The sequence below is a fragment of the Heliangelus exortis genome, chromosome 17, assembly GCF_036169615.1.
Source record: "Heliangelus exortis chromosome 17, bHelExo1.hap1, whole genome shotgun sequence".
Classification (NCBI taxonomy): Eukaryota; Metazoa; Chordata; class Aves; order Apodiformes; family Trochilidae; genus Heliangelus; species Heliangelus exortis.
Window position 1 is genome coordinate 3,918,119 of NC_092438.1, and position 24,700 is coordinate 3,942,818.

At 40.5% G+C, this 24,700-nt stretch overlaps 2 protein-coding genes across 4 annotated transcripts in view; one reads left to right on the forward strand and one right to left on the reverse strand.

Moving 5' to 3' along the window:
- Positions 1-24,508, reverse strand: part of LOC139804059 (bMERB domain-containing protein 1) — a 47,057-nt gene extending 22,549 nt beyond the window's left edge. The window contains exons 1-4 of one of the 3 annotated variants that reach the window (XM_071760836.1): positions 23,095-24,508; positions 21,540-21,610; positions 20,297-20,326; positions 15,960-20,130 (exon numbers count right to left, since the gene is read on the reverse strand). In XM_071760836.1, the coding sequence (XP_071616937.1) occupies positions 19,951-20,130; positions 20,297-20,326; positions 21,540-21,610; positions 23,095-23,410 (597 nt within the window). In that variant the 5' untranslated portion in view covers positions 23,411-24,508 and the 3' untranslated portion in view covers positions 15,960-19,950. Of the gene's footprint in view, positions 1-12,131; positions 12,392-15,959; positions 20,131-20,296; positions 20,327-21,539; positions 21,611-23,094 lie in introns of those variants that run through there. The other 2 variants (XM_071760837.1, XM_071760835.1) reach the window with 2 other exon arrangements.
- Positions 1-24,700, forward strand: part of PDXDC1 (pyridoxal dependent decarboxylase domain containing 1) — a 59,440-nt gene that overhangs the window by 4,323 nt on the left and 30,417 nt on the right. The gene's annotated exons all lie outside the window — the stretch shown is intronic.

Consider the following 24,700-nt stretch of genomic DNA (forward strand, 5'->3'; position numbering starts at 1 on the left):
TGCACAACAGTCACAAGATTCTCCTTCACATCCCACTCAGTATGTGCTTGAACCAGATAAAGTATTTTTGAAAGCTATCCAAAATTATGAAGTGTTTTCAAAAGAATGTAAGCAAGGCACCACATGTTTGAAAGTGGAGGGAAATAGAGAAACCATAAGATACTAGTTGGCAACTTATCTGCAAACTTAGAGATGTAGGTAGAATAAGATAAAGATCTAAGGAGTGGTTTAGTTTATTTTCATAGCAGTTTGTGTGCTGTGAACATACTTGAAAGATTAGCAAGAGCTGGATTAAGAGGAAAAAACAGACCAGGCAGATAATAGGAAGAAATTTGTAAGTGAGGATGTAGAAAAGTGAGTATGGAGACACTGTGCTGGAAGAGATTAAGACCCAATTCTAGAAAAGTAGGCATGGCCTTCAAGGGAGAAGGGATTGAAGTCAATCCATGCCTTATGTGTGTTCCCCTGGGCATTGTTAAGGAACAATAGAATTTTTTGTATCAAACTTCCAGGTTTTCAAAACCTCTCTACCTCACAGGTAAAGCCTAAGTAAGCTGCTTTAGCAGCTGCCAGTTACCTTTATATAAGGAAGTCCATAGGTCTCCTAACCCCAGCACAGTATACTGCCCCTGTGAAGAGTATGCATTTTTAAGGCAACAGTTAAGGGAAAAGGTGAAGCTAGAACACCGTATTTCCAGAAATCCTGAAATAATAGAGCACAGATGTGAGGACATTCTGGAAATACAAGCCTCTGAAGAGGCTGCAGGTCAGGATTCCTACCTCATAACTTCTTACAAATGAGCAATGTGTTTGTGTCTGAATGTTTTTTCTAATATTTTGGATAACTGCTGGGCCTACCGGGCAACAGCTATGCTGAAGGATATTTAATTACTTTTCATAAAATGGTTTGAGCTCCTGGGATGTAAACTACTTGGGAAAGAATATCTTAACATTATTAAGCCTGTGAATAAAGCACTAGCTCTGTACAAGTGATGAACAGGACCTTTAGTGTTTTGAGACATAGTTCTGAACAGCTGCTCACAGAAGTCTCTTACTTTTTTATTAAAGAAGAAAAGTTTCATTTGATTTAAGGTCAGCATGCATTAATCAACTATTTTCTAGCATTGTTATTTAATATTGTTATTAAACTCTGTTTCTGGTAACAGCCCAAAACTCATAAAGCAAAAGTGGAGACAACACTGAGATGAGTCACAGCCAGTGACAAGATGGAACTATTTCATATGCTCTGCTATCTCCAGGCTAATTTTCACTGACAGAGAAACAAATAAAATATTATTACTGTATGCACAAAAAGGTATTAGCATGAAAATAATTACAATATAGAAGTAAAACTTTCAAGTTATTACATATAATGAGAGACTGAAGAGGTAACTATGAAGCTATTTATGCATATTTTTGCTTCAATTTAAATGCAGACTGGTATAGTTAAACTGGGTGTTAACTTAATGATCACATTTCATCTTCTGTATGCCAGCCAGAAATGGAACATTAGCCACCTGTGATGAAAAGCAACAAAAAAATAAAATGCCTATTAATTCAGTAAGCGAAAAAAAAAACAACCCCAAACATTAAAAGAAGTCTGAAGTGATACAATGAGAAATGAGAGAATGCATTACACTAGTGTCAATAGCTTCAGACAAATCTATGTGGAATACTGTAAAGAAAAAGTAATTACCAGCAAAAATTCTGTTGCTGTCATTGATGTGAGCATACTGGCCACTGAGAAGCTAATTGTGCCCTACAAACATTAGCTGGTTTAATTCTAATTTGGGGTTTTTGTCATCATCTTTGTCCAAGACAGGTGTGGAGAAGGTGAGGTGCATCAGTAACACAGAGGGTCCCAAAGTCATATTGTAGGAACCTTGAACTATGCTATTTTTATTCTGCTGGTATCCACATGCTAAATGTCAATCAGACCTCTACTTTATGAACACTTAAAGCAGTATGTGGGCAATTTGCTGTCTAGAGGTAGTAAAAACTGAGTGATGAGTTGCTTAGGGATACATAGCAAGTCTGTGGCAGAGCCAGTACAAGGTCTGCTGGATCCTGGTGTCTCTTTAGGACATTGTTTATCCTTTTTCTTGCTTGTGAATCTGTTGCTGTTGGAAACTGTCAGTCACTTAGCCCTGAAGAGTTACCTTGGTCATTTAGCAACAGAAGAGCTCCAGCACAGGTAAGGATAATGGCCCAGCTACTCTGCCACGTTTTTTTTCATCTTTGACATAGATGAAATACCTTAAATGAGACTCTGTTCAATCCATGACTGCTGAGAGATCTTTAAAGGTTTGCAGCACAAAAGCAGCTTTATGGCTTCTCTAATGTGAATACCACTCAGCAAAAATGGAGTTGCTCAGCTTCAGCTATTTTAAGTCATTTTTGTCCTGGATTGAATTTAAACTGAGCAATTGGAAGCCCATTTCAACTCTCTTAAATTGTCCAATAATTGATAATCCTTAAAATACTGTTAATGGCTGTTTTGTTCCAACTCTGGGTCAGCACTTTCGGGTTTTTTTTTCAGGAGTTGAGTGACATTCTCAATCCTTTTTCAGTGAAGTCTATTAAATGCTAATAGAGCATGGTGCAGCAGCTGCACTCTTAATGCTGTTTTGGGTATCAAAATCAAGACTTTCAAGACCACTATTAGTTGATGAGCCAAAGGAGAAGCAAGCAGGAGGCATTTTATTGAGAGATGACAAAGAGAATCAGTGCAACTTAAAAACAGCACATTTGGTGGAAAATAGGTGCATATTGCAGAAAAATAGTTACAGAACAGTCCAGAAAACAAATTCATATTAAAAATATCAGATAATTCCTGTAGTTTGTCACTAGCTTGTCACCTGGAGGCATGGATAACTAGTCTTGTTGCCAGGCCTTTTACTATACTTTTGCCTCAAATGTGCACAGAGGCTCCGAGGTGTGTTTTTTTCCTCTTTGAACCTGTGCAGAAAAATTGCTGCATCTAATCGCTTATTCCTGATCTTGCCTCCTGCAGCATTCTTTTACTGTGAATTCTAACAATGATTTAATTTGGCATGTGTATAGAATGGTATTTATTCAATGTTTTATGCTGGAATTACCATATAAATATATGTAACAGCTAAATACAAGCAGCTGCAATATATTGCATTCCTGGCTTCCCTAACAAGCAGGCAACATTATGCAATCTAGAATGGGTAGACCAGGGGGGAAGGGGGAAGGTGGCACAGTATAGTACTGGTGTGGAAGGGACTTGACTATCATGGTGCTGAGCACACCCCACCACTTCTGCTGGTCTGACTGCCTGCACCCAGAACTGCTTCGGATGCTGTGATAGTGTTTGGGCTTGAGAAGCCTCAGAAGCTGTAGCAGGCACAGTAAGAGAAAAAAAAGAAATTCAGCTTCCTGCTAGAAGCAAAATTCAGCTGTGTCACCTCCAATACTCAGTGCTTTTGATGGCAGCTGGAACCAAAGTGATTCTGAGAACTTTAGCATATGCAAGGGGAGTAGAACACTAGTTTTTTGTCCTCTAGTAATAGACTCTGCCCACTACTGTTGTCTTTAGAGATTACTTTTCCCTATTAGTATTTCTCCATGGGTTGTGCAGCACATCTATTTTGGAATGACTGGCATGTAGAGCCACGAAATACATTATGACCACACCTAAGAACTTCATGTTATAAAAAGATTCTTTTAGTTACCCGTCCCGTACTTTCTTTGTTCATACCTTCAAGCTTTGACCTTTTATTTTTCATTACTTACCTTTGCAAAAAGCCTGTTAAACAGCAGTCTGTTCTTTTCCATTTTAGATTTTTGTACAGAGTGGTCTCGCTGAGATTTCTCTTGAAATATAAATGTCAGATTCACAATGTTGACTATTAGCTCCTTCCTCTAACTCTCAAATACTTTTGGTTTCTGTCATACTCAAAGTATTGCACACATTCACTCCTTTCACACCTGATGTAAGAAAGTGCTTGTACCTTCTCAGTGCCAAAATGAGATTTTTTTTGTTGCTTAGTTTGCATCTTTTGTGCTGTACTTCTGTAAATCACAGGAATGTCTTGAAGAAAGGCTGCTTTAAAAATGGAACCTGAAAGAGATCCTGCTTTTAGTTTTCTACTTTAACTACACATGCCCAAGTAGAAACAGACATTCAGGTAGTAGAAGTAGTTGCTAATAGGGATGGTTTTCAGTACTTTGCTAACTAGAAGCTTCATGGTTAAATGATGGTTTCAACTTCCTATTTTAGGGAAGGTTTTCTGCCCTTATTCTCTTCAAAGACCTGAATCTGCACAAGTCAATGATGATAAGATCTATGAAGTTCTTGCCTCTAAAAACCAGCATCAATTAAATTGCCTTGTTTGTTATCCTGAGAAATTTATAAGCAGTAATTATTTTTGCCTCTGTCTTTTGTCAATTCATGACAGTGCCAGTTTCCTAAGTGGGTAATTATGCAACCCTTTAATCTTACACTTCCCTAGGGAAAAAGATTCTCTAGTCTAAGAATTGCTGTATGCACAGGAAATTTCATTTTGATTTTAATGGTATCCTGAAAAAAACAGCTTATCTCTCAATAGTTGTCCATCCTTCTCTGACAGTACTGTGAATCCACACCAGTCTGGAGTTCTTGTAGAAATCTGATGTGATACACAGGACTTACTGTCATATTCAGACTTTTCATGCATTTTAAAATCTATACTGCCATCCTGTATTTGGATGATAAATTCCATTTGTACTATCTTGCACTTAATCTTTCAGACTTCAGCAATCTCCTGCTACCTAATCATCTGTAACTAGAATAATTTCTAGCTGCAAATTTGTGTATGATTTGGTGCTGCTTTATAGCACTATCATTACGATTTACATGTAGTTTTTTTCCTCTTCTGAGGGTTCCACTACCACCTTGTATTTATATCGTGTCTTTTAATCTGTGACTCACAATACCCAATATAGTCCCCTGAAGAGTCAATTTTAGGGGGAGAAGGAGGACATTTATTCACTAATACTCCCTCTGGCAGCAGTTAAAAAGCTAATACAAACCATATTTACAGATCAGGAAACAGAATTTCAGCAGTCATAGCAATAAGTACCTGGAGAGCCCAAACTTAAGGTAGAACTAAATGTTTATTTGAAAATACAAGATGAATATAACTTTCTATGGAAGTCTTCCCATAAACAAGGAAATAAGAGCCTCAGGCCTGATTTGACTGTGCCATAATATTAAGTAAAAAGTTTTTTTTTTTAAATGGGATTGAAATTTGTAGGAAGGGTTTCTGATGTAAATCAGGGTATTCAGAAGTACATCCACTAACATAAATTACCCTAAGGACACTCGCAGACTGGGTCTTGAAAACCCTTTGAGGCTTTGACACTCCAATTATAGTTTTCAACCTTCATACTTTGAAGTTGATTCCAAGACTGTCTATGCAATTTGCATGCCCCAGCCTCTTTCCATTGTAGTCAATGATAACAAGGTTGCACATGTCTCTTCAGCCTGTTACAGGGCAAATGCATAAAAATGAGGAAAAGAGAATCATGAAAACAGCAAAGGGAGTTTGAAAGCAACATGTTTTTATGAAAACCTTTTTGAACTCAAGACCTATTGAATTAAGAAACCAGAGATTATATTTGTGGATTGACATGATTCTCCCCTCAACTAAAACTGAATCCTGTGTTTTAATACAAACTGCATCTCTGAGTTTGCAAATACCCAGATTCTAAATTTGGCAGGTTTAAAATTTTTTTATTCTTATGGTAGAAAGTCACTACAGCTCACACCTTCAGATGCAAGCTGGTCTGAAAGTGACCACTTAGTAGCCAGCTTAGTATCATCTCAGTACAGTTCCTATCACATCAGGTATAAAAATCTAGCAATGTAGAATGTCTTTACTGGTGTTTCAAACATACTGATAAGCATAGAAAAAGGACTTGCTCACAAGTCACAATACAGAAATTTTTCAGAGCAATTACAGCACACTGGAAGGGTATTATTGTGATTGGTGTGGCCATTTCAAACTTCAGCTTCCAGTATCCCCCGTGCCTAAACAGAATCACAGACCCACTTCAAGACTAGCACAGTCCATTTGCAAAATGGCCTGCAGTACCTCATCCCGTCATTTCTGTTGTGTATTAGGAAAGATTAAGTGGTTTTGAGTGGGATTTAAAGAAGAGCTGTCCATAAAATTAGGTCTGCAGAGAATTTTGACAGACTTAAAGTACAGTAATTGAATTGTGTGAATATTTTTCAGACTTCCTACTGCTACTTCCAATTTTAAATGAACTGTAGTTTGTGGCTTGGTACCACATTCCTTGTTGCCAGATGCTCTGACAAACACGATTTTTCACACACTTGGCTCATGGCTTTAGGTGAGGTGTGAAAGCAGTTTCCTCCAGACCACATAACATGTCAGTCTGAAACTAAGCAACCTAATTTGTCTTGCTGTAACTGAAGTAACAGAGTGACATTTTCCCACCTATTTCTAGGAAATGTATTACCGTGTATTTCATCAGTGTCTCTCCTACTGACCTAATCTGACAGAAAGCTGCCCTCAATATCCCAGCAGAAGCTTCTTCTAATGTTCCCTCTTGGTTTCTCTCTCTTCTTTCTCTCTGTACAAGCAGATAAAGAAATAAATCTGCAGCTAAGACAATTTATCTGATCTTGCATGATACTGTTTTGGCTCTCAAGTGCTGCTTGCAGAAAATCTAGCTTTTAGCTCATTTGTGAAGTCATTACTACTGTTCAGCCTGCCTCACCCTGAGGTGGGTTTGGTAAGGAGCAGCAGGCAGCTTTGGTGCAGAGATTGGTTTTCTCTGAGCTTGAGAACAGGCACACCAGCGAAGGGGCTTTGCATCTGCCCTCTCCTGTCTCAGGAGAAAGTGTGTAAGGAGGGACAGTAATGAGTCACATCAGTTCCTCAGCCCTCCCAACCTGCCTGTTTTACAGCAGATACTGGCCCCTATTTTGCTGTGCTTGTTCATAACCAGCTTAGACCCAAGATTTATACAGTTTGGGCTGGTAAGGGAGCTGCTGACTTTCTTGAAGAAACAGCTGTTTCTTACCACAGTTACAACAGTATCACAGCATTTGAGAAGACTTTCTTAATTATAAACCTAACCTTGGAACATGTCCCATTTAAAATGCTGCCCAGAGGAACTGTGTGTGACCAAGGAAGTATGTGACCTCATCCCTTCACACTAGGAAATGAAAGACACGTCTTCCTGTTCTGCAGAAATCAGTGTGTGATACAAACATTTGAGGAAAAGCTGCAGGTCTCTTAGAGGAGAAGCCAGCTTTCTTATGAGAAAATAAGTTACTTTTTTTTTTTAAAATCTAAGCCCATAATCTGATTTCAGTAAATGTCCACATTACAAAGCTTGAGGACTTGATCTTTGACATATGCTGAACATACACAGCTCTGAGAATCAGCTACTACAAAATGAATAGACCAGACTCTTGTGTTTTTTAAATGGAAATTCTCTGTATGAATTGCACATGATCTAAAGAAGAGCTAGAAACAAATGTGTCATTCAGTAAAATACTGGGATGCCACCAGCATGAAACCTGTTAGTTTTAGAAAGTGAATTAGGCTAAATTGCTTCCTTTTTTCTTCCTCTTTCCCCCCCTAGGTAACCTTTCCCATTCAATTATTTCACATTACAATCAGCTTTTCCCATTTCATTAGGTGTTGATATCTTCCCTGTTGCTATATGAAAACTTCTCACAATTAGCAATGAAAATTGTACTGACTCTATTCAGAAAGTGTTGTCAAATACACAGAATAGATAAAACACACTCACTGTAACCTATCTCAGACCACTGTTCACATGTTGCTATTAGCAGACTAATAAATCTTACAAAAGTGTGATTTAAGCTTCTACAGGATTGAGTAATGAATTCACCTTTTGTTTGCAATTTTGAGTTCTGTTTACAAATCTTCATTTTTAATGGGAATTAATCTCCTATGCTTCCTGTTTCTTTGATTCACCAGCAAACACTCATCCTGAAGAACTGTCACTGCTATCCAGTCTTCTTCTCTCCCTACTGTTTGCAGAAGAGCCCTTCCCACAGTATCTAGAAACTGATAAGAATTCCAGTCATCTTTCTAGTAGATATAAAACAGTCTCTAGCTGGGATATTTTGCCTTTCTGCCACTTTCTCAGGGCAGTCAGATATCTTCCTTACTCATTTGGCTTCAATACCATTATTCTAAAAATTACTTTGGCCTCATTAACTGAGTGGGTGTTGGTGGTAGAACTGACTGTTGATTCCATTTCTGGTTTTGGAATCTTTTTCTCCAAGAGATGAGCAAAAGCATTCAACCACTTTCTAATGAAAATCTTTTATTACAATTTTATCAGTATATAAACCCAAAAATGTTTCTATACAAAACCTCTTCAATCCCCAGTCAGTAAAGGTTTGGGGGAGATAAAAGGTTCAGGGCAATAAAAAGATCTGTAAACACTGCTGATGTTCTTGCAAAAACAAATTACCTCTTTCATTTGGTAGTGTTTGAAATCATTAGGCTTTTGCAATGACCCACTTGTCTCGCTGAAACTCATTCATCCCCATTTAATGACAAATTCTCTTAAAAGTTATTTTCTCAAATATTTTGTCCTTTAGAATCTGACAGAATGTTGATAATTAATGCTTCATTGCTGATCCTGAAGGGCAACTTCACATAATTATCCAAGTGTGTTCCTGCTGCTTTCTTACAGTTTGCCCTCCAAGCACACGTTTTTCATCTCTGAATTTTCAATGCATTTATACTATGCTATTTATGCAGTTAGACAGCAGAACATGTTTCATGGAAATAAATTAGCATTATTTACCTATTGAGTTTCTGGGACTATTTTACTAAGTAAGACTTCAGTGAAAATAGAACATTCTAAGCTACAGAAGAAAAGTACTTTGGGGTTCATGATTATGGAGTGTCACATTCCAACCTTTCTGTGCTTGTGACACAGTACTTTGCAGTACATGTCCCATTCTGAATGGAACCAATTAGCAAACATAGTAAAAAAATTACTGAGGTATTTCCAGTTCTCAGTTTTCTTTCTTCCTCTGTCTCAGCATCTGCCTAGAGCATTCAGCTGTAAGAGGGGGAATTAGAAAGATGAGACAATGTGTAGACAGCATAAACTGGATTAGTCTCACTCTGTACATCATTCTCCTGGCTCTTTGAAATGTATTTATGGACATCCTTCAGTTAGCTTCTTTCCCACCTATATTAATAGATGGTCTGAGTAGTCCTAGTCTGTTTTGTCTGTTTTATTGCCTAAGAGATATATTTAACAATTTATGGGAATTTACAGTAGCACAAGGTCATTGTTGTGATGCTGGGCTATATAAATATAAATGGTTGGTAAACCTTTTTTTTTTTTTTTTTTTTTTTTTACATTTTTTAAATTGGGGTGGATATACCATGAAGCTGGGGGATAGTATCACCAGAGCATGATAGGCAAGATTATAGTGCATTCCTGACTGGACTGGGCAGGTGCTACAGTAACAGAGTTTTTATGCACAGCACTGAAACAGGTTTGTGGATGTTTGTTTTCTGGCATTTTGGCTTCATTCAGCATGAATTCTGCAAACTGAAAGGGGAAGGATAAAATCAGCAGAAATCTAATCTGAGAAGTTCAGCATTCAAAAGGATGGTGAAAAACTGCTTTGTTTCTTTATGGCTATTTCCCTAGTGTGGCATACACTTTCTTAATCAGAGCATTATGAGTCTGCCAAAAGCACGACAGATTATTCTAAATGAAGCTGTGCACTTGGTGATGAAGACTGATCAAAAGACTTGAATCTCTTACTTCAAGAACTACCTAACTTTCATGAAATTATTTCTGTAATGGACATCATCAGGATGTACATTCTCTTGTGATATGACTACATTCACATTTCCTGGCACTGACCTGGAAACTGCAGTCCATCATGCAGTGTTGTACAGATACACACTTCTACCTCCATAACCATCCTGATTTAAGACACAGCAGATCATCAGAGTAAAAAGGGCAAATGCATACACAATAATAGGCTTCTTTTGTTGATACTATTATTTACCATTTCATATTTAAACAAATATACACATACAAAAGGCTAATTTTTGACATAAATAAAAAAGAGAATTATGTTTTTTTCAGCTTCGTCCCTACTGTTATCATGCCATGCTATTTAAGGTCTACTATAAGGGAGCATTAAAGTAAATGGTAATACCTAGTTTTTTAATCAACACAAAAGTAACCAGAAGTCATTGTTAGGATTAAAATAGGAAAGATATGCATGTATCATCTAAAACAGCAACCATAAATAGCATTTTCCACATGATTTTAAATTGAAGCCTATGAGCAAACATAATGGATCAGTTATTCAAATATCAAAGTCATAATATAACAATCTATTACTTTTCAAATAACAAACTATGGCCTCTAGATTACTTTCTATTCTCTGTCTAAACTGTTATGCACAGGGAAATATTCTCATTACATTGAGCCTAGTGTGCAAAAGGACAGCTCAGGAGCAGAGCCAGGGCATAGACAGCTGGACGTTTGGTTCTACTCCTGCCAACAGCCCATTCTGGTACCTGGTCAAGCTGTGATTTGGGTGGAAGCTCAATGCTGAGCATTTATTTTTCAGCAGATCAGGTTTCCCACTCAGCCTCTGTTGTCCTCTGCAGAACAGATGATTTTTTTGTCTAAAGCTTGCAAGACGTCACCCTTCTGTCCTCCTCAAGCTACCAGACACTATTATTACAAGTGCTGCACTGAGCACACATCCTGAGCTCTGGAGCAAAACCACACATATTTAGGAGAACAAGAAAAACACATCTGCATCATGCCAGGAAACCTGCAAAACTTTTATATGTGTCTCAGTCAACCAACTTGGTCAACAGTGGTTGCAGTCTTCAGTTCCATTTTAGAAGGTGTGGAGTTACTCAGTCCTGAACCTATGCCAGGCACTGCAATGGAACCAACTCTGCAACTGAAGCAGCAGAGTAGGAGAGCTACACCCTGTCATCAGCATATGGTAGACAATATCATATGCGTGAGAACTGAAGCCAGAGGTGAACACAGCAGTATCTGAAATATCTACACATAGCAAAAGTGCTGGCTAAAATCTGCTACCAGGGTGTTGCAAAGCCACAGGATGTTAAAAGGCAGCCAGGTGAGACTTCACGATGCACATAAAAAAATGGACGGAGAACCAGGAACATCAGCAACCCTAGTATCAGCCAAGGTGTCACAACAGATAACACAACACTTTTTTTTCCCTGTGGCCTAATCAAACATTTGACGAAACTTAGAAAATACTTTTTATGCTAGTACAGAGCCTTCTGTTGTGACAGTCTTTTTAAGACTTCTTGCCTCACTGGTTATCCAGGAAAAGCTTACTAGGTTGTAAAGAAGATAGTTCTGCCAGTAAGAGAATAATAAATAGTATCTTACAGAAGACAAGGTTGCATGGATAACTTGAATTTACAGCTATGTATGTTTTTAACTACTCTTTGCACTTGCACTTTGGAAAGGTTATGTCAGTTGCTGGTTTCTGCAAAATTTCGACTTCAAGAAGGCTCCTCCACCACAGAGTATTTATCGAGCTCTTAAATACAGTGCAACCAATGAAGAAGGGAATTAAATGCTGTATTCCTGTACCCTCTGCCTGAGATAACAAGAGCAAATGGAGAAGCTTGTGCATTTCACATGCGAAGCACATGAAAGGCTACCAATACATATGAAAAGCTATGCATTAAATCCCACCTAATAAACAACAAGGGAGAGCTAGCGTCCCAGTCATCCTTCCTCAGCCACTGCCTAATCGCTTGGCTTTGCGAAGCGAGCAAGCAACCTATTTCGGGAGACACTGAAGTGGCCGGAGATGCCTTTGTTTCCCTGTCCATCGACAGAGAAAACCTTTTTGTTTCCGACACAGCCCTTTCAGAGGGCAAAACGGTCACACAAACCTTCCTCCCCGAGGAGCCCCCGGCGGCCTCCCCCTGCTAACAGGAGCCCCCGGCGTGCGCTCGCTCGCTGCGGGACGCGGGTCCGGGAGGACAGGACCACCCCGCAACGCCGTCAGCTCTTCCCCGCTCGCTGCTGCCTGCTCAGCCGGACCCGCGCCCGTGCCCCCCACTCACTTCTCCCCAGCGCCTCCGCCTTCCACTCCGTCTCCTCCACTGCCCCGTAGCGCCTCATCGGTTTCTCGGCCTCCGCGCTGGCTGAGATGGACCTCCTCAGCTCCATGGCCGGGCCGGGCCGGGCGGCGCGGGGCCCCGTAGCTCACACCATGCCAGCGGGGATGCGGCCCCACCGCCGCGGACACGCCACACAACGCACCGCTCCTCTGCGCGGAGCAGGGGCCCACGGGCGGGGAGGGGGAGAAGCGGCGCTGCGCACATGCTCAGTGCGGGGCTGGGGCGGGGGAGGTAAGGACACAATGCCAGCCGTAACCCCCGCGGGAGCCGTCACCGGGAGCACGCCCCGCCCGCCGAGCCCCGCAGGACGGGTCGGTTCCCTCCCTCCCGCTCCGGTGGGCCGGCTGACCTCCACAAGGATGCTGCCCTGCATCTCAGAGCCCCTAGCTGGTTTGTCTGTGCCCATCTCCTCACCTGCAGTGCACACTTTTGTGGCATAGCTGAAGCGACTCGGGCAAGCCAGACAGTAAATTCTGTCAAGACACAGGACTGTCTTTTTGGCCAGTGCAGCACTGGGCACATCTGGCCTAGGCAGCTGAGGAATAATGGTAAAATCCACATCCACTTCTTTTGCAGTAACACATCTCAGATTGTTGTGCATACTGTCCTGGACTTTCCTGAAAGTCTTGCAGTGAATGACTCCAACACCATGTTAACAAAAGCCAGAGGACAGGACCCAAACAAGTGATAATATTTTTTTATTTCTCATAATCATCTGTATTTTTCATAAGCATGCAGCTTTGATGCTTCTGCAGCTTGCTGGTAACAGAAGAGAAGGAGATGACTATGCAAGAAAGACAACTGTGGTGATAATCACTATTGTGATTACTGTATTTTTCTTTTATTGTAGGAGAGGTTATATGGAGAAAGGCCCTGAACAGAGTTTTACAGTTGGAGAGCACCTCTCCTAGTGAAATCCCATTGCACTTTACTGTGTGAAGTATCATTTCTGATGGAAAGACAGGAAAGCGGGAGTTAGGCAGGTTGTCCAGTGGCCCACAGGAAATCAGGGTTTTAGCACTCCTTGTCTGATTTATCAAGAGTCATGGGGTACTGGTAATGCTGAACATATACGGGGTGCATGAAATCTTGTTTGTCAGCTACCTTTGCCTAAAAACTTCAGACGTACTACCTCTCTACTCAGTGCTGTACTTACTAATTGGACTAATGCCCATTGCTGCTATACTCATGAACAATTTTGTTTGGGGAGTGTTTCACATGTTGGAGTAGTGGAAACCCCCATTGAATTGTACAACTGAAAATTTGTTATAATTTCTCTGCTTTTTCTGAGAACTGGAATTAGCTAACAAAATTAATTGGACAATGCTTTAGAAGGTCTTCAGGGCACTCCAGTTTTTCTGTCAGCTGTGCTCCACAGGGATATGCCATGATCTTAGCACGAGACATGATGGAAGAGCTCTTACTGACTGTGCATTGCTCCATCCTCGCTGGTTTTGTCCTTTAGAGATGGAGCCCAAACAGAGCTGTGAGTCAAGCAGAAAAGCTGGTGGCAGCCCTCTGCACAGCTGATTTTGGGTGACAGTGCAGCTGCCTGCTGGGGTGGGCTGGACTGACTCACTTGTAGAAGTGAGGAACACATGTGTGGGAGGAAGATAAGAGCCCATCTGGGATTTGGATGAGAGTTGGATTAAGGAAAACAGGCTGATTAGGGAGAAAGGGCAATTTTTGGTTGATCTGAGGACAATTTAGCTTCAATCCATCCCTTCAAGTTTTTCAGAGAATTCGAATTCAAGTGCATTGTTTAGGAGATGGTGGAATGATCCTAGAAATGGTTATATATTTAAAGCTCTGCATTTGTTAGTACACCCACTATCTAGAAACTTGGATGCACAGAGTTTAATGACATAAAACAAAGAATGTGTAAGGTGATTTACTGTAAATAGGAAGTCTTTAACTGCCCATTTTGGAAAAGTCACAAAATACTGTAAGGGCTCAGCCCTGCAGACTGTCACAAACACAAGAGAATGACTACATCAAGATTCCATATTCAAGGTCTTCTCCTGGAGGAAGCATTTGCATAGGTGTCCCACATTACATAACTTAACAAAACCTGTGTGTTCACAGGGTGTGACCTGTTGTCCTTTCCCCCTGTTACTTTACAGCCCCACTTCATAATTGGGTTTCTCTGAACACAGCAAACAAAAAGGCCCATTCTTCAGTTTCTGGAGTTCTCCCATGTACCTGCTGATACAGCAGAGCTGTCAATCACAATCTCTTTTCCAAGCTAACTGCACACCTCATTAATCTGGAGACCTCTCAGCACAAGAAAAAATGTAATTGTTACTTGTGTTGCATAGAGCAGAATGATGCATTGTGCTATACTCTGCAGTGAAGTATGTTTTTCTATCTGGATACATGGTGCAAGCCTTTGGGTGCTACCACATTAATTTAATAACCTGCAAAAAAAGGGAAGTCAGTTTATTAGTGTGGATGATGTTGAAGTGTACATCAACACTCACCTGTAATCTGCATTCTTCGTTGTTTAAAATGGATTACAATAACTTTAATCATTTTGGACTGATAAATGAATGTCAGTTCTCAATGCAATTTTGTAATTAAGGGAGCACATCTACTCTTTGGCTGCTTAAGCACAGGAATATTAAGCAGCAGTAGAAAAATATATATGAAATAACATGAAACTGTCACTGGGAGTAATCTCTGCAGTGTTACTGCCTACATTTCAAGTTAGAAGTTGCAATGCAAAAGAAGGGTTCACAAAAGTACTCAAAGAATTATTTAGTAAGGGACAAACAGAGCTAAACCTATTGTGGTTTATCCAAGGAATAGACAAAAACATTAAGAGTTTAATACTAAATGAATACAGAAGACTTTGTCTGTTGTAGCAACTCTTTAAATCTTGCCAGAAAGGGAATACTGTACCAAGTCTAAATCTTGTCAGAAAGAGAAAAAAAAAATTTTACTAAGATAGTAAAGCTAGATTGATTTAGAAAAGTGATAAAACTTAACGAAAATACATAAGTAATTTCTCAAGAACCCCCATTATTTGAAAGCTTTGAATACCTTTCTAGAAGATGCCATGAGACTCAACATCAGTGGTATGGAAGAACTCTTTGCATTATGCAAGAATTCAGACTGAATGATCTTTTTTTCCCCTGTTGGCCATAACATCTATGAAACAGAATTTTTCAACTTGAAACCTTTCCATAAAGCTTCCTCCTCATTCTAAATATGCAAGAAGTTACAGCAGGGAAAGGAGGTGGTATCTCTCTTCCAGTTGTGGAATACATTACTCCCTTCTGCCTCAAATCCTCTGAACAGGTTTTCTTCCCAAGAGTATCCCACACCAACTACACTGAGTGTAATTCTTCAGTAAGGACCCCTAGCTAGCTTCTGTTCTTTTCAGGTTTTTTTTTTTCTTTTTCCTGCTCAACTTCCTCAGTTCCTTCTGCAAATTCATTGATTATCTAAGCAGATAATTATATCAGTTTTACCTCTTTTTAATAAAAAAATAAGTCCACTGGCTCCAGCATAAAGCTTTGAAGATGAGAATTCTGTTCTGAATTTGTTCAGAGGTGGCAAATGATCTGATGTATGTAACTAACCTTCAAATGCAATGAATAATCCCTGATTATATTTTGCTCTGCTGCTGTAATAAGGTCTAAGACATCATATTGAGCTTTTTGCTGTGTGTGGTCCATGAAAATCCATAAGATATTTGCATAAGACCTGGCTTTGTATTTGTACACACACGAGTTAAAGACAGAGCCAAAGAATAGCATTTAATGTTTATTAAGTCTTTGCAAAAACACAAACATTTTTCAGTAAACTTGAAATTCATTGTTTTAGTCAAATTCAAGTACTCCTTGCACATCCAACTGGATTGGCACTAGCAGTAGAGGCAGCACCACAAGCAGAAAGCATTGGCACAGCAGAGAATCAGAAGGCTTGAAGCTGCATAGATTTCAAAGGTTGTGCTATACAGAGAATTGAAAGTATCAGATATAGTAACAAATCACCTCCACTGCAGTATGAAACTGATTATTTTATGCTGTGTTACTGGATAGTTGTTTCTGGTGTGAAAAAGACCTTCTTGAATTTTCCAAGCCTAGAAGGATATATTTCATTTACCAGTAATCACAGGAAGTATATTTGCATAAAAGATTTTCAGTAGAAAAATACACTTTCAAATTCTCATTTTATCAAAATCAGACTCTACATCTCCAGGTATCCAGAATAACAAGCTGGCACAGCACCTGGTACAAATGTATTCTCATTCCATTTACTCTTACAGAGGACACATGACAGAAAATGGAAATGTCACCTGAATGCATGCCTAGTAGCTATTGGCAGTGTTCCCTCCTTCTTGAACACCTCCGTAATGTAGAATTCTGTTCAGCTTTCTGGTTATGGAAATCTGCATGTTCAGATGGCAGTAAAGATCAGTGCAGTTCCTTGAAATAACCATAAAGCCCACATGGCTGTTTTTGAAAGGGTGGTGGAGAGACATTGGGAAAACTCTTGCACATCTTTATTACTTTTGGAAGAAATTACTGAATCTTTAGAAGCAAATAGAAGTTCATAGATGTGTCTAATAGGGTTGGACTAGTGTACCTGGGCTGAACATCCAGAGGTCCTTTCCAACCTCAACCATTCTGTTATTCTGTGAGATAATTTTCTAAGCAAGAAAAAAAAATCTGTCAAAAAAGTTTTTAAGAACCAAGAGGTCAGCTCCTCAAACTAAATTGACAGAAGCAGAAAATCTTTAGAAGGTGCATTAATTTATCCACTCTGAGAAACTGTCCCAATACAGCTTCATTGTTCTGTATTATGTGGGTCTGAAATGCTTGTAAGACAAATTCATGTTCGTAATGAAAAAAAAAAAAAAAAAAGTGTTTTTTTTAATGTGAAAAGGGAATTGGGTTACTTAGCTGTCAAGTACTTAACATGAGAAACAGAGGAAGTGAAAGAGTGATGCAGAATCTAAAGTTTACTGAAATAGAGCTACAGACTTCCATTACATGAGAGAACTGTACCTAAGGAACAGAAGTATGGGCAGAAACCCTGACGCCCACAGTCAGAGAAACTTGAAGACAAAGCAGGATTCAGGTCAAATTCCCAAGCAAAAAGATAGCAGCACAAAAACATAGTGCAATAAAACACAGCTTGTATAAGCTTTTAAGCTGTTTAAAATAAGATGCATTTTCCATTGATTAAATACTGCTGAAGAAAAGTATCAGAATCATACAGATCATGAAAATAGTTTTGAATTCTTGATTCACCTGGGGATTAAGTTTTACCACCAACACCCATATAGAAGTAGTTTTTGCACTGAGTTGTGGCAGAGCATCACATACTACTTACAGGAAACAAACAATGTTAGACTCTTCTAATGGCAACAGTTTCCAGTTCCCTTCTCCAAGTGAATTCTATTACTCATTAAACACTTAAGGCACAAGCAGAAATACAAATAAATAGCATCTGTAAGAAAAAGGTCAAATAGTTAGTACACCTGGTTTGAAACCTTTAAGTTTCACTGAATAAACATACCTTAAAAACTATTCTGATCCTAAAGATACCAGCAGAAGAAAAGACCACAGAAATTACTTCTTTATCCTGAGGACTTTATACATACAATATCAATTTAACAGCTGTAGTTGTCTGAAACATCTGTTCACTCATCTTTCATTTTTTAAATGGGTAAAAAGAAGTTAGTTCCTCTGTGGTCTTCTACTCCTACTTGGATGTCAGCATCAGGACCACCTAATCCATGCTGTGGGATTCACACATCAACACCCACTAAATTGTTCCACAGGGTCATGCAGAGTAGACAAGAACCAGGGGAATTCAGTTCACCAAATGCAAGCATCTGCAACGAAGCTAACTACATGGCAGCCAGTTGACTAAACTCTGTTACCAACAGAAAGACACATTTAAAATCTACAGTTCACCATCCCTAAAACAGACGTCTAAAACTACCTACTTTCTTCCATGGACTATAAACAGAGATTAAACTGATAAGCCAAGTTGCAGATGTCCACACTACAGATGCTGAAAGTCAATTAAAATTAATTCCACCTTAAGTTCATAGGCAGGTGTCCTCTTCCATGTCTCTCTGGATGGAATTGAAGTGACTTGTCTGTCCTGAGAGGGAAGCTACCTTCCTGACCTCTCTGCCAGCAAAACAGACTGTAGAAGCCACCTACCCTCTTCCCTTTTGCTTCAGTCATGCAGTCAAAGCCATACAAGTACTTTGCATCACTTTTGACCATTGGGTTATGCTAAACAGGCTGATTGTACCTGGAACAGATTGGGCAGCTCCTGCACAATCCCCATCACTTCTGAGCTAAGCAGCACTTCCCACAGTGACAAATAACTGTAAGCAATATACTAAGTAGTACAGCTGCTGGCCAAAGGAATACATGTTTAATAGCCTGAGCAGGCTTTGCACTACTATTTAGAGAGGACTGAGGAATTCAAATATTCCTCAAAGTGGTTTACTATTATTGTAAAGAAAGAGGGTTGAGTCTTCTCTTTACAATCATCAAAGATGGGTTAAATAAGATACTCTTTCAAACTTACAGTTTAATAATTTCAAGTCATAAAATCCCATTCTAATAAACCAAAGCCTTCTTTACTGGTCTGATTTCAACTTACTGCAATCACAGAAATTTGCACAGTTCCTATTCTGAGATACATACGCACATTTTAAAAATACTGATGTGCACTGGAAAAATACCAATTCAGACCTGGTCATCTGTTAACAGAACAGATGAATGTTCACTTTTTCCAAGTCTTCTATGTGTATTTACACATTATGTTTTAGGAACAGGAATGTTTAAAAGTCATTTTAAGAAGAAATGCAAGATCTTTATATATAGCTGGATTGTTTTGTGAGGGATTCTAGCATTCACATTACCTTCCTTCCCATGTTCTTTTTCTTCAAAATCTTAATTGTATCTTGAACATAATGAAACAGTAGAAAAGAGAGAAAGTGTCAAGACTCCCATGTACTCTTCAATACTTTGCCCATAGAGGGCCGAAGGCAAAAGTCACTGACAGATCCAGCAAAAGCTCCCTGCAGTGTTTAGTTAGGTTTCATTGTGCAGGAGCTGTTTATGAGTGATGCTTCTCCCAAGTGTGAGTATGAAGCATCCACCCCAGAGAACTCTGACTGAAGTTACTGTCCCAGTGAAGATAAAAGATGTACAAATATACTTCAGGTTTGTACATTCTATGAAATAATTTATTTGCTACATAGATTTTAATGTAGAATAAAACAAGATTGCCCCTATAGAGAAGCAAACACAGCAATTTTGTTTTCTCTGAATAAAACAGATTCAGTGCCACTTTTTAGATAAGAAATCCACTAGATTTTGATCAGAAAAAGCAATCTTGCATTTGTAACAACTGTCAAGTGCAACAACTGATGACTTCACATTCCTAGCATTCTTTCTCCTAGCAATTACAAGTTGCTTGAAACTTAAATTACAGTTAATATTTCTCCCCAGCAAAGCAGTCTGACATGATGTGCAAATGCTTACACTACCCTGCAAGTCAGTTGTTCCCAGAAAAGACGTGATGGCAGCATGAAAATAATTAGATGTCTATATACAATTGGCCTCTTTTATGAAAAATAAGCAGGCACAAAGACAAACTGTTCCACTGCTTATACTAACCAAGAAATGTTAAGATGACTTTATTCTAAACACAGCAGTGAGGCTGCAGTATGGTTTACTGACTGTCATAAACTCTGTTTAGAACATGCTCCAGACTCAAGTTCTTATTTTTCTGATGATTCTTCATCTGCATTGACCTTCTCTCTTTGGAGCCACATAAATGCTGATTTTGCTGTGCCATCTCCACTCTGTTGGGAAAAGCAAATGAAGGTAGCCCAGACAAAGCCACAGAGTCCCGTGTAAGCTGTTCTCAGGTAAACAGGGACCAAAATGAAGTTTGAAAGCTGTGTTGGGAGGAGAGAGAGCTCAGTTAGTGGTCCAGGCATCCTTAAGTACTAACCTACCCACCCAACAACTCCACTGGCTGCTCACTAGGTTGGATAGACTGCAGATGCATTAAATTAGGTTTTATAAGGAAGAAGGGCTTGCTGAGTTACCCTAAAAACTCACCTGAACAAAAGGCCAGTACATCAGTCCTGTCTGAAAGGAAAATGAATAATTTGTTATTCTTACAGATTTCAACCACAATGGTTCATTTTTTCTTACCATATTTAGCAAAGACTAAGACATATTTGAGTATACTTAACAAAAGATGCAAATGTAAATTAAGTTGCTTACCTTAAAGGCTACAATATTAAACTTCTAATCACCTTCAATAACCACTATACCAGGAATTTCTCAAATACATTATTTTAACTAATTTTAAATACAAAACTCTAGGCACAGTTAAGTCTTTAAAGTCATCTGACACCAGATACATAAACACATTTACCAGATGGGAGAACAAATGTTTAAATATGTGAACATTTGTTTCGGCCATGAATTAAAAATATCACTGAACACTTTTTTATTTCACATTTGCAATGCTCCCTCTAGTTACTCATATATGTAAGGCTTTTTTGCAAAAAATCAATGATAATTTACTCATAGAACATAAGGGAAATAGAAACCTTATGTTTTGATAGGATATAATGGTCACTGTTTTTAGAATCATCCTCCACAGGAATGAAAATTACTCTTTTCTGTCCTACCCATGTATTTCTACAATGTGAAAATAAATTCACATTAAATCACAGTTTCTATTTTATTTTTTTCTGCTAATCCATCTCTTCTTGTGCTTAAGAGATCTTTTAAATCCGTTTTTTTGTTTTTTTTTTTTTTTTTGCAGCTCTGTAGCACAGATAATTTTATGCATGTATGTAGAAATGCAGACCAAAGTCTTCTTAAAACAATGGACTATATTTGTGAAAGTGAGAAGACTGTCACTGAAAAAAAGTACAGGCTGAAATTGATTCCTAAAAAAGATATTTCTATAACAAGTTATTTTTACAGGTGTACATGCAAGATTTGTAAACAGCGTGAATAACTAAACACTGGTGTATGGGTACTTTGTGAGATAAAATGTAGTACAATATAATCAGTGTTGTATTGTAAGGCTCTCATTCAAACAGGGCTTGGTGCAATTGTTATGTATATAAACACAGTAGGGTTTTAAAATGGCATCGTTTCATCCATCTGGCAGCAGTGCCTGCTGCAGACTACGCTGACTTCAGGTGACTGTTGATACTTAAAGCTTCCTACATTGAATCAAATAATGAAGTGAAAGAAAGGCTTTTGAAGCAAGCAGTCTTTAAAATATTTTCTCCTTTTTTTTTTTCCTCTATCTGGTAGATAAGTGAATTGTTTGCCTCACCTTATATGTATTCCAAAATTTCTTTTTACAGTCTGAAAATATGTCCTCTTTCCTCTGAAGGATGCTCATACCTAGTAGCAAAACATTTACAACAATCAGAAGAACCACAAAAACGACTCATTAACTAATTTGAATTATGTCCCAAACTCTTTTCAAAATAAAATAGTTTTGAAAGAAAATCTGATATAAATACAAAGAAAAAATTACCATTCCAGCTGCCTGAATATGCTACGTGAATCTACTCATCCATTGACATGACTCTGTGTTGATGTGATGTATCAACTGGAATATATTGTACATTATATGTGTTCTAGTGACACGTAATTCCCTGTGGTATGGTAGTGGAACAGATTTGGTGAAAGCACCTTTTAAACCCATGAGATAGATAGACAGATGATACTACCTTAACTGGAAGATGTGACGTGAGATATGTATTAAACAATGGTATTAGGTAACACGCTTTAATGAATCAATTGAAAACCAAAAGCAGAGGCCCAAGCTGCTTAGACCAAATCAGGTACACCTAGAAGTTTGCATGCTATGAAGTTGTTGGTGTATCTCAATGGATACATTATTTTGCTGCCCAATTTAGGCATGTTTCCCATTGCTTCTGTCGTCCTTCAAATTCTTCTGGTCATTGGGTAATTCTCTGCTTACAGTCTGACTGGCAGATAAGATTTTGAGAGTAAATACCTGATGTTTGACTTTTTCCTTCATTTTTCTTCAGTCACAAACTGAATGCTTTGCCTGTCAGTCATAAAATGGAAATCTCCCAACACCAGGCAGGAAGAGTACCCTTCTCACTCTTCTTCCACATTAAATTTAAATTAAATTAGAGCCTTGTTTTACACCAGTCTCACCTATAATTTTTCTTATTTACTGTTTATTGTTGAAATAGATACTAGTCTCCTCTGAGTCTCTTAACTTTTGAAATTACACATTGCCACCTAATAACACTGTACTGCTATGCACTCTTGCAGCAGCAGATGGTACAGTTTATTTGTTGAACTATAGTATTTCCCGACATTTACAGCTGTGAAATGAGACAGCTGATGTTGAGAACTGAGCAGAGCAATTCAAGCAGACACGGATGGTACAGTCCTTGCAAGGTCTGAACTGCTTGCAACTAATTCAAAGCTAGGGGCCCAACGAAGACAGGGCAGGACTCTCCTTTAGCACAGCAACCTCTCGTTCCGTGCTGCCTTACGTGCATACCGGGGCAGAGCTACCGGGTTTGGCAGGTCCCCAGCAGCTTCCCCATCCCTCTGCGAGCGGCTGCGGCGTTTTCCGAGGCCTTGTTTTCCGAGGCTTCGGATCGCTGCGAGCCGGCTCCCGCAGCCTCAGAAACGCTGGTGCGGGACTGCGAGACCCGGCCCGCAGCGATCACCGCCTGGCAGGCAGGCGTGTACCTCAACACCTCGTACAACCTGAGGTGAGAAGTCCCGCGTTCGGTGTGCTGACTCCACGCCTGCCGGCGCCGCCGGGGTTCTCCGGTCGACGCTGTCGGCCGCCGCTCGGCACGTCCGCCCCGCCGCCCCGAGATGGCGGCACTCACCTGTGTAAAAGGCGAGGACTGCGACGGGGGCGCCGAGGAGCTGGTCGCAGAGCACCTTACCGAGCACGGCGGCAGGGCGGCGGCCAGGCAGCGCCCGCTCTAGTGCCCGCAGCCAGACGTAGCTGAAATTGCCGTGGAAAGCGAGGGCCACCAGCGCTACGCGCCGCGTCTGCGCCCAGTCGGGCGGCTGCCCCCGCCGCCGCCGCCGCCACAGCTGCTGGGCCGCGTCTCCCGCCGCGAAGAGCCCGCCGTAGAGCAGCACGTTGCAGAGCCAGGGGAAGCGGCGAACCCCGCCGCGCAGCAGCTCCCCGGCCATGGCCCGTCGCCTCTTCCGCCCGCCGCCGCCGCCTCCTCCTCCTCCTCGCGGGCCCGCCCGCCGCCGCCCTCTCCATCTCTGCGGTCTTCGATTCCCCTCCGGGCTACTCCGCCCGGGGTGCCGCCTCCGCTGGGTCTGCCCCTACGAGGGAAGGCCGGCATCCTGCTGAGTGCCCGTGCTCGGCCTCGCCTGGATGCGCCCCGTCTCTGGGAGCCAGCGGGTGATGGCCAGGCATTCGGGCTCTAGTTCGTGGGGTGGTTTTTCAAGTAACTGCGTTCACTGGGGAGAAGTAGGTCACTGTGTCGCCTGGGCTATCGTCCAGAGTGCACCGTGAAGGCACTATACAGTACTGCTGGAACAATTAAGAGACATGGGGAAACTAGGCACTGTTTGCTTATTATCTTTTTAATTAGCTCCTTGGCGCTTGCTTACATGAGTAGGTTATGGCTTCTTGTCAGTTTTGCTGTTGTTATGTAGTCTGGTTTCTGTTCCCTCACTGAGCAAGGCAGCAGCCCCTGCTGTTGCTCTGCTTTGCCCTCTGCTATTGAGACAATTTGAGGAGAAATCAGAAGTGATGTATGTTTGTTCTAGAGACTGGTGTACATAAAACCATTGTCACAAAGTGGATCTGAAGTGGATGTAGTGAGCTGACAGCTACGGAGGCTTCTGTCCTGCAAGGCAGCACTTGGCTACAGCGACGAGAACGTCCCCGACCTCTCCTTGGTCCTGGCATTGGGTTCGGACTTGGTTTAGGGAACCATCTCCAGTCATGAGGTGGTAGCTCAGTCACTGTGTCCTCATAGGAAATGGGATGAATGCGTTTGAAACTATACTGAAATCTTCCAGGAATCATTATAAATAGGCATGGTTTGTTTGTAGATTGAAATACATTTTAATAACAAAGGAGTGAGCTGCCCAGTCCTTTGGGAGACACAGTCAGGGCTCATGAGCTCTCCTTGCCATCCAAATAAATAGATGTGGCTCTGGGAAAAAAAACAGCTGTTAAGTAATATAAATGGCGCTAAAAGGAAGAGGAATGTGTCACAAAGTCACTGCAGCTTGAACGATAAAGCGAGCTCTGGAAAAACAGGTTTTAGCAGTGCAAGGACTGCCCTGTAGGTCAAACTGACGACGCCAGGGTGCCAGCCGGGAAGTCTGTGAAGGCTTGAACCATGCAGAACCCTCCCGGGGTACCGGGATGCCACGAACCGTTACCCGGGGTATCCAACCCGGAACAGCTCTGGTCTCCCAGCTCCGTTCCTCGGCTGGAAACACTGCTCGGGCTGCGCG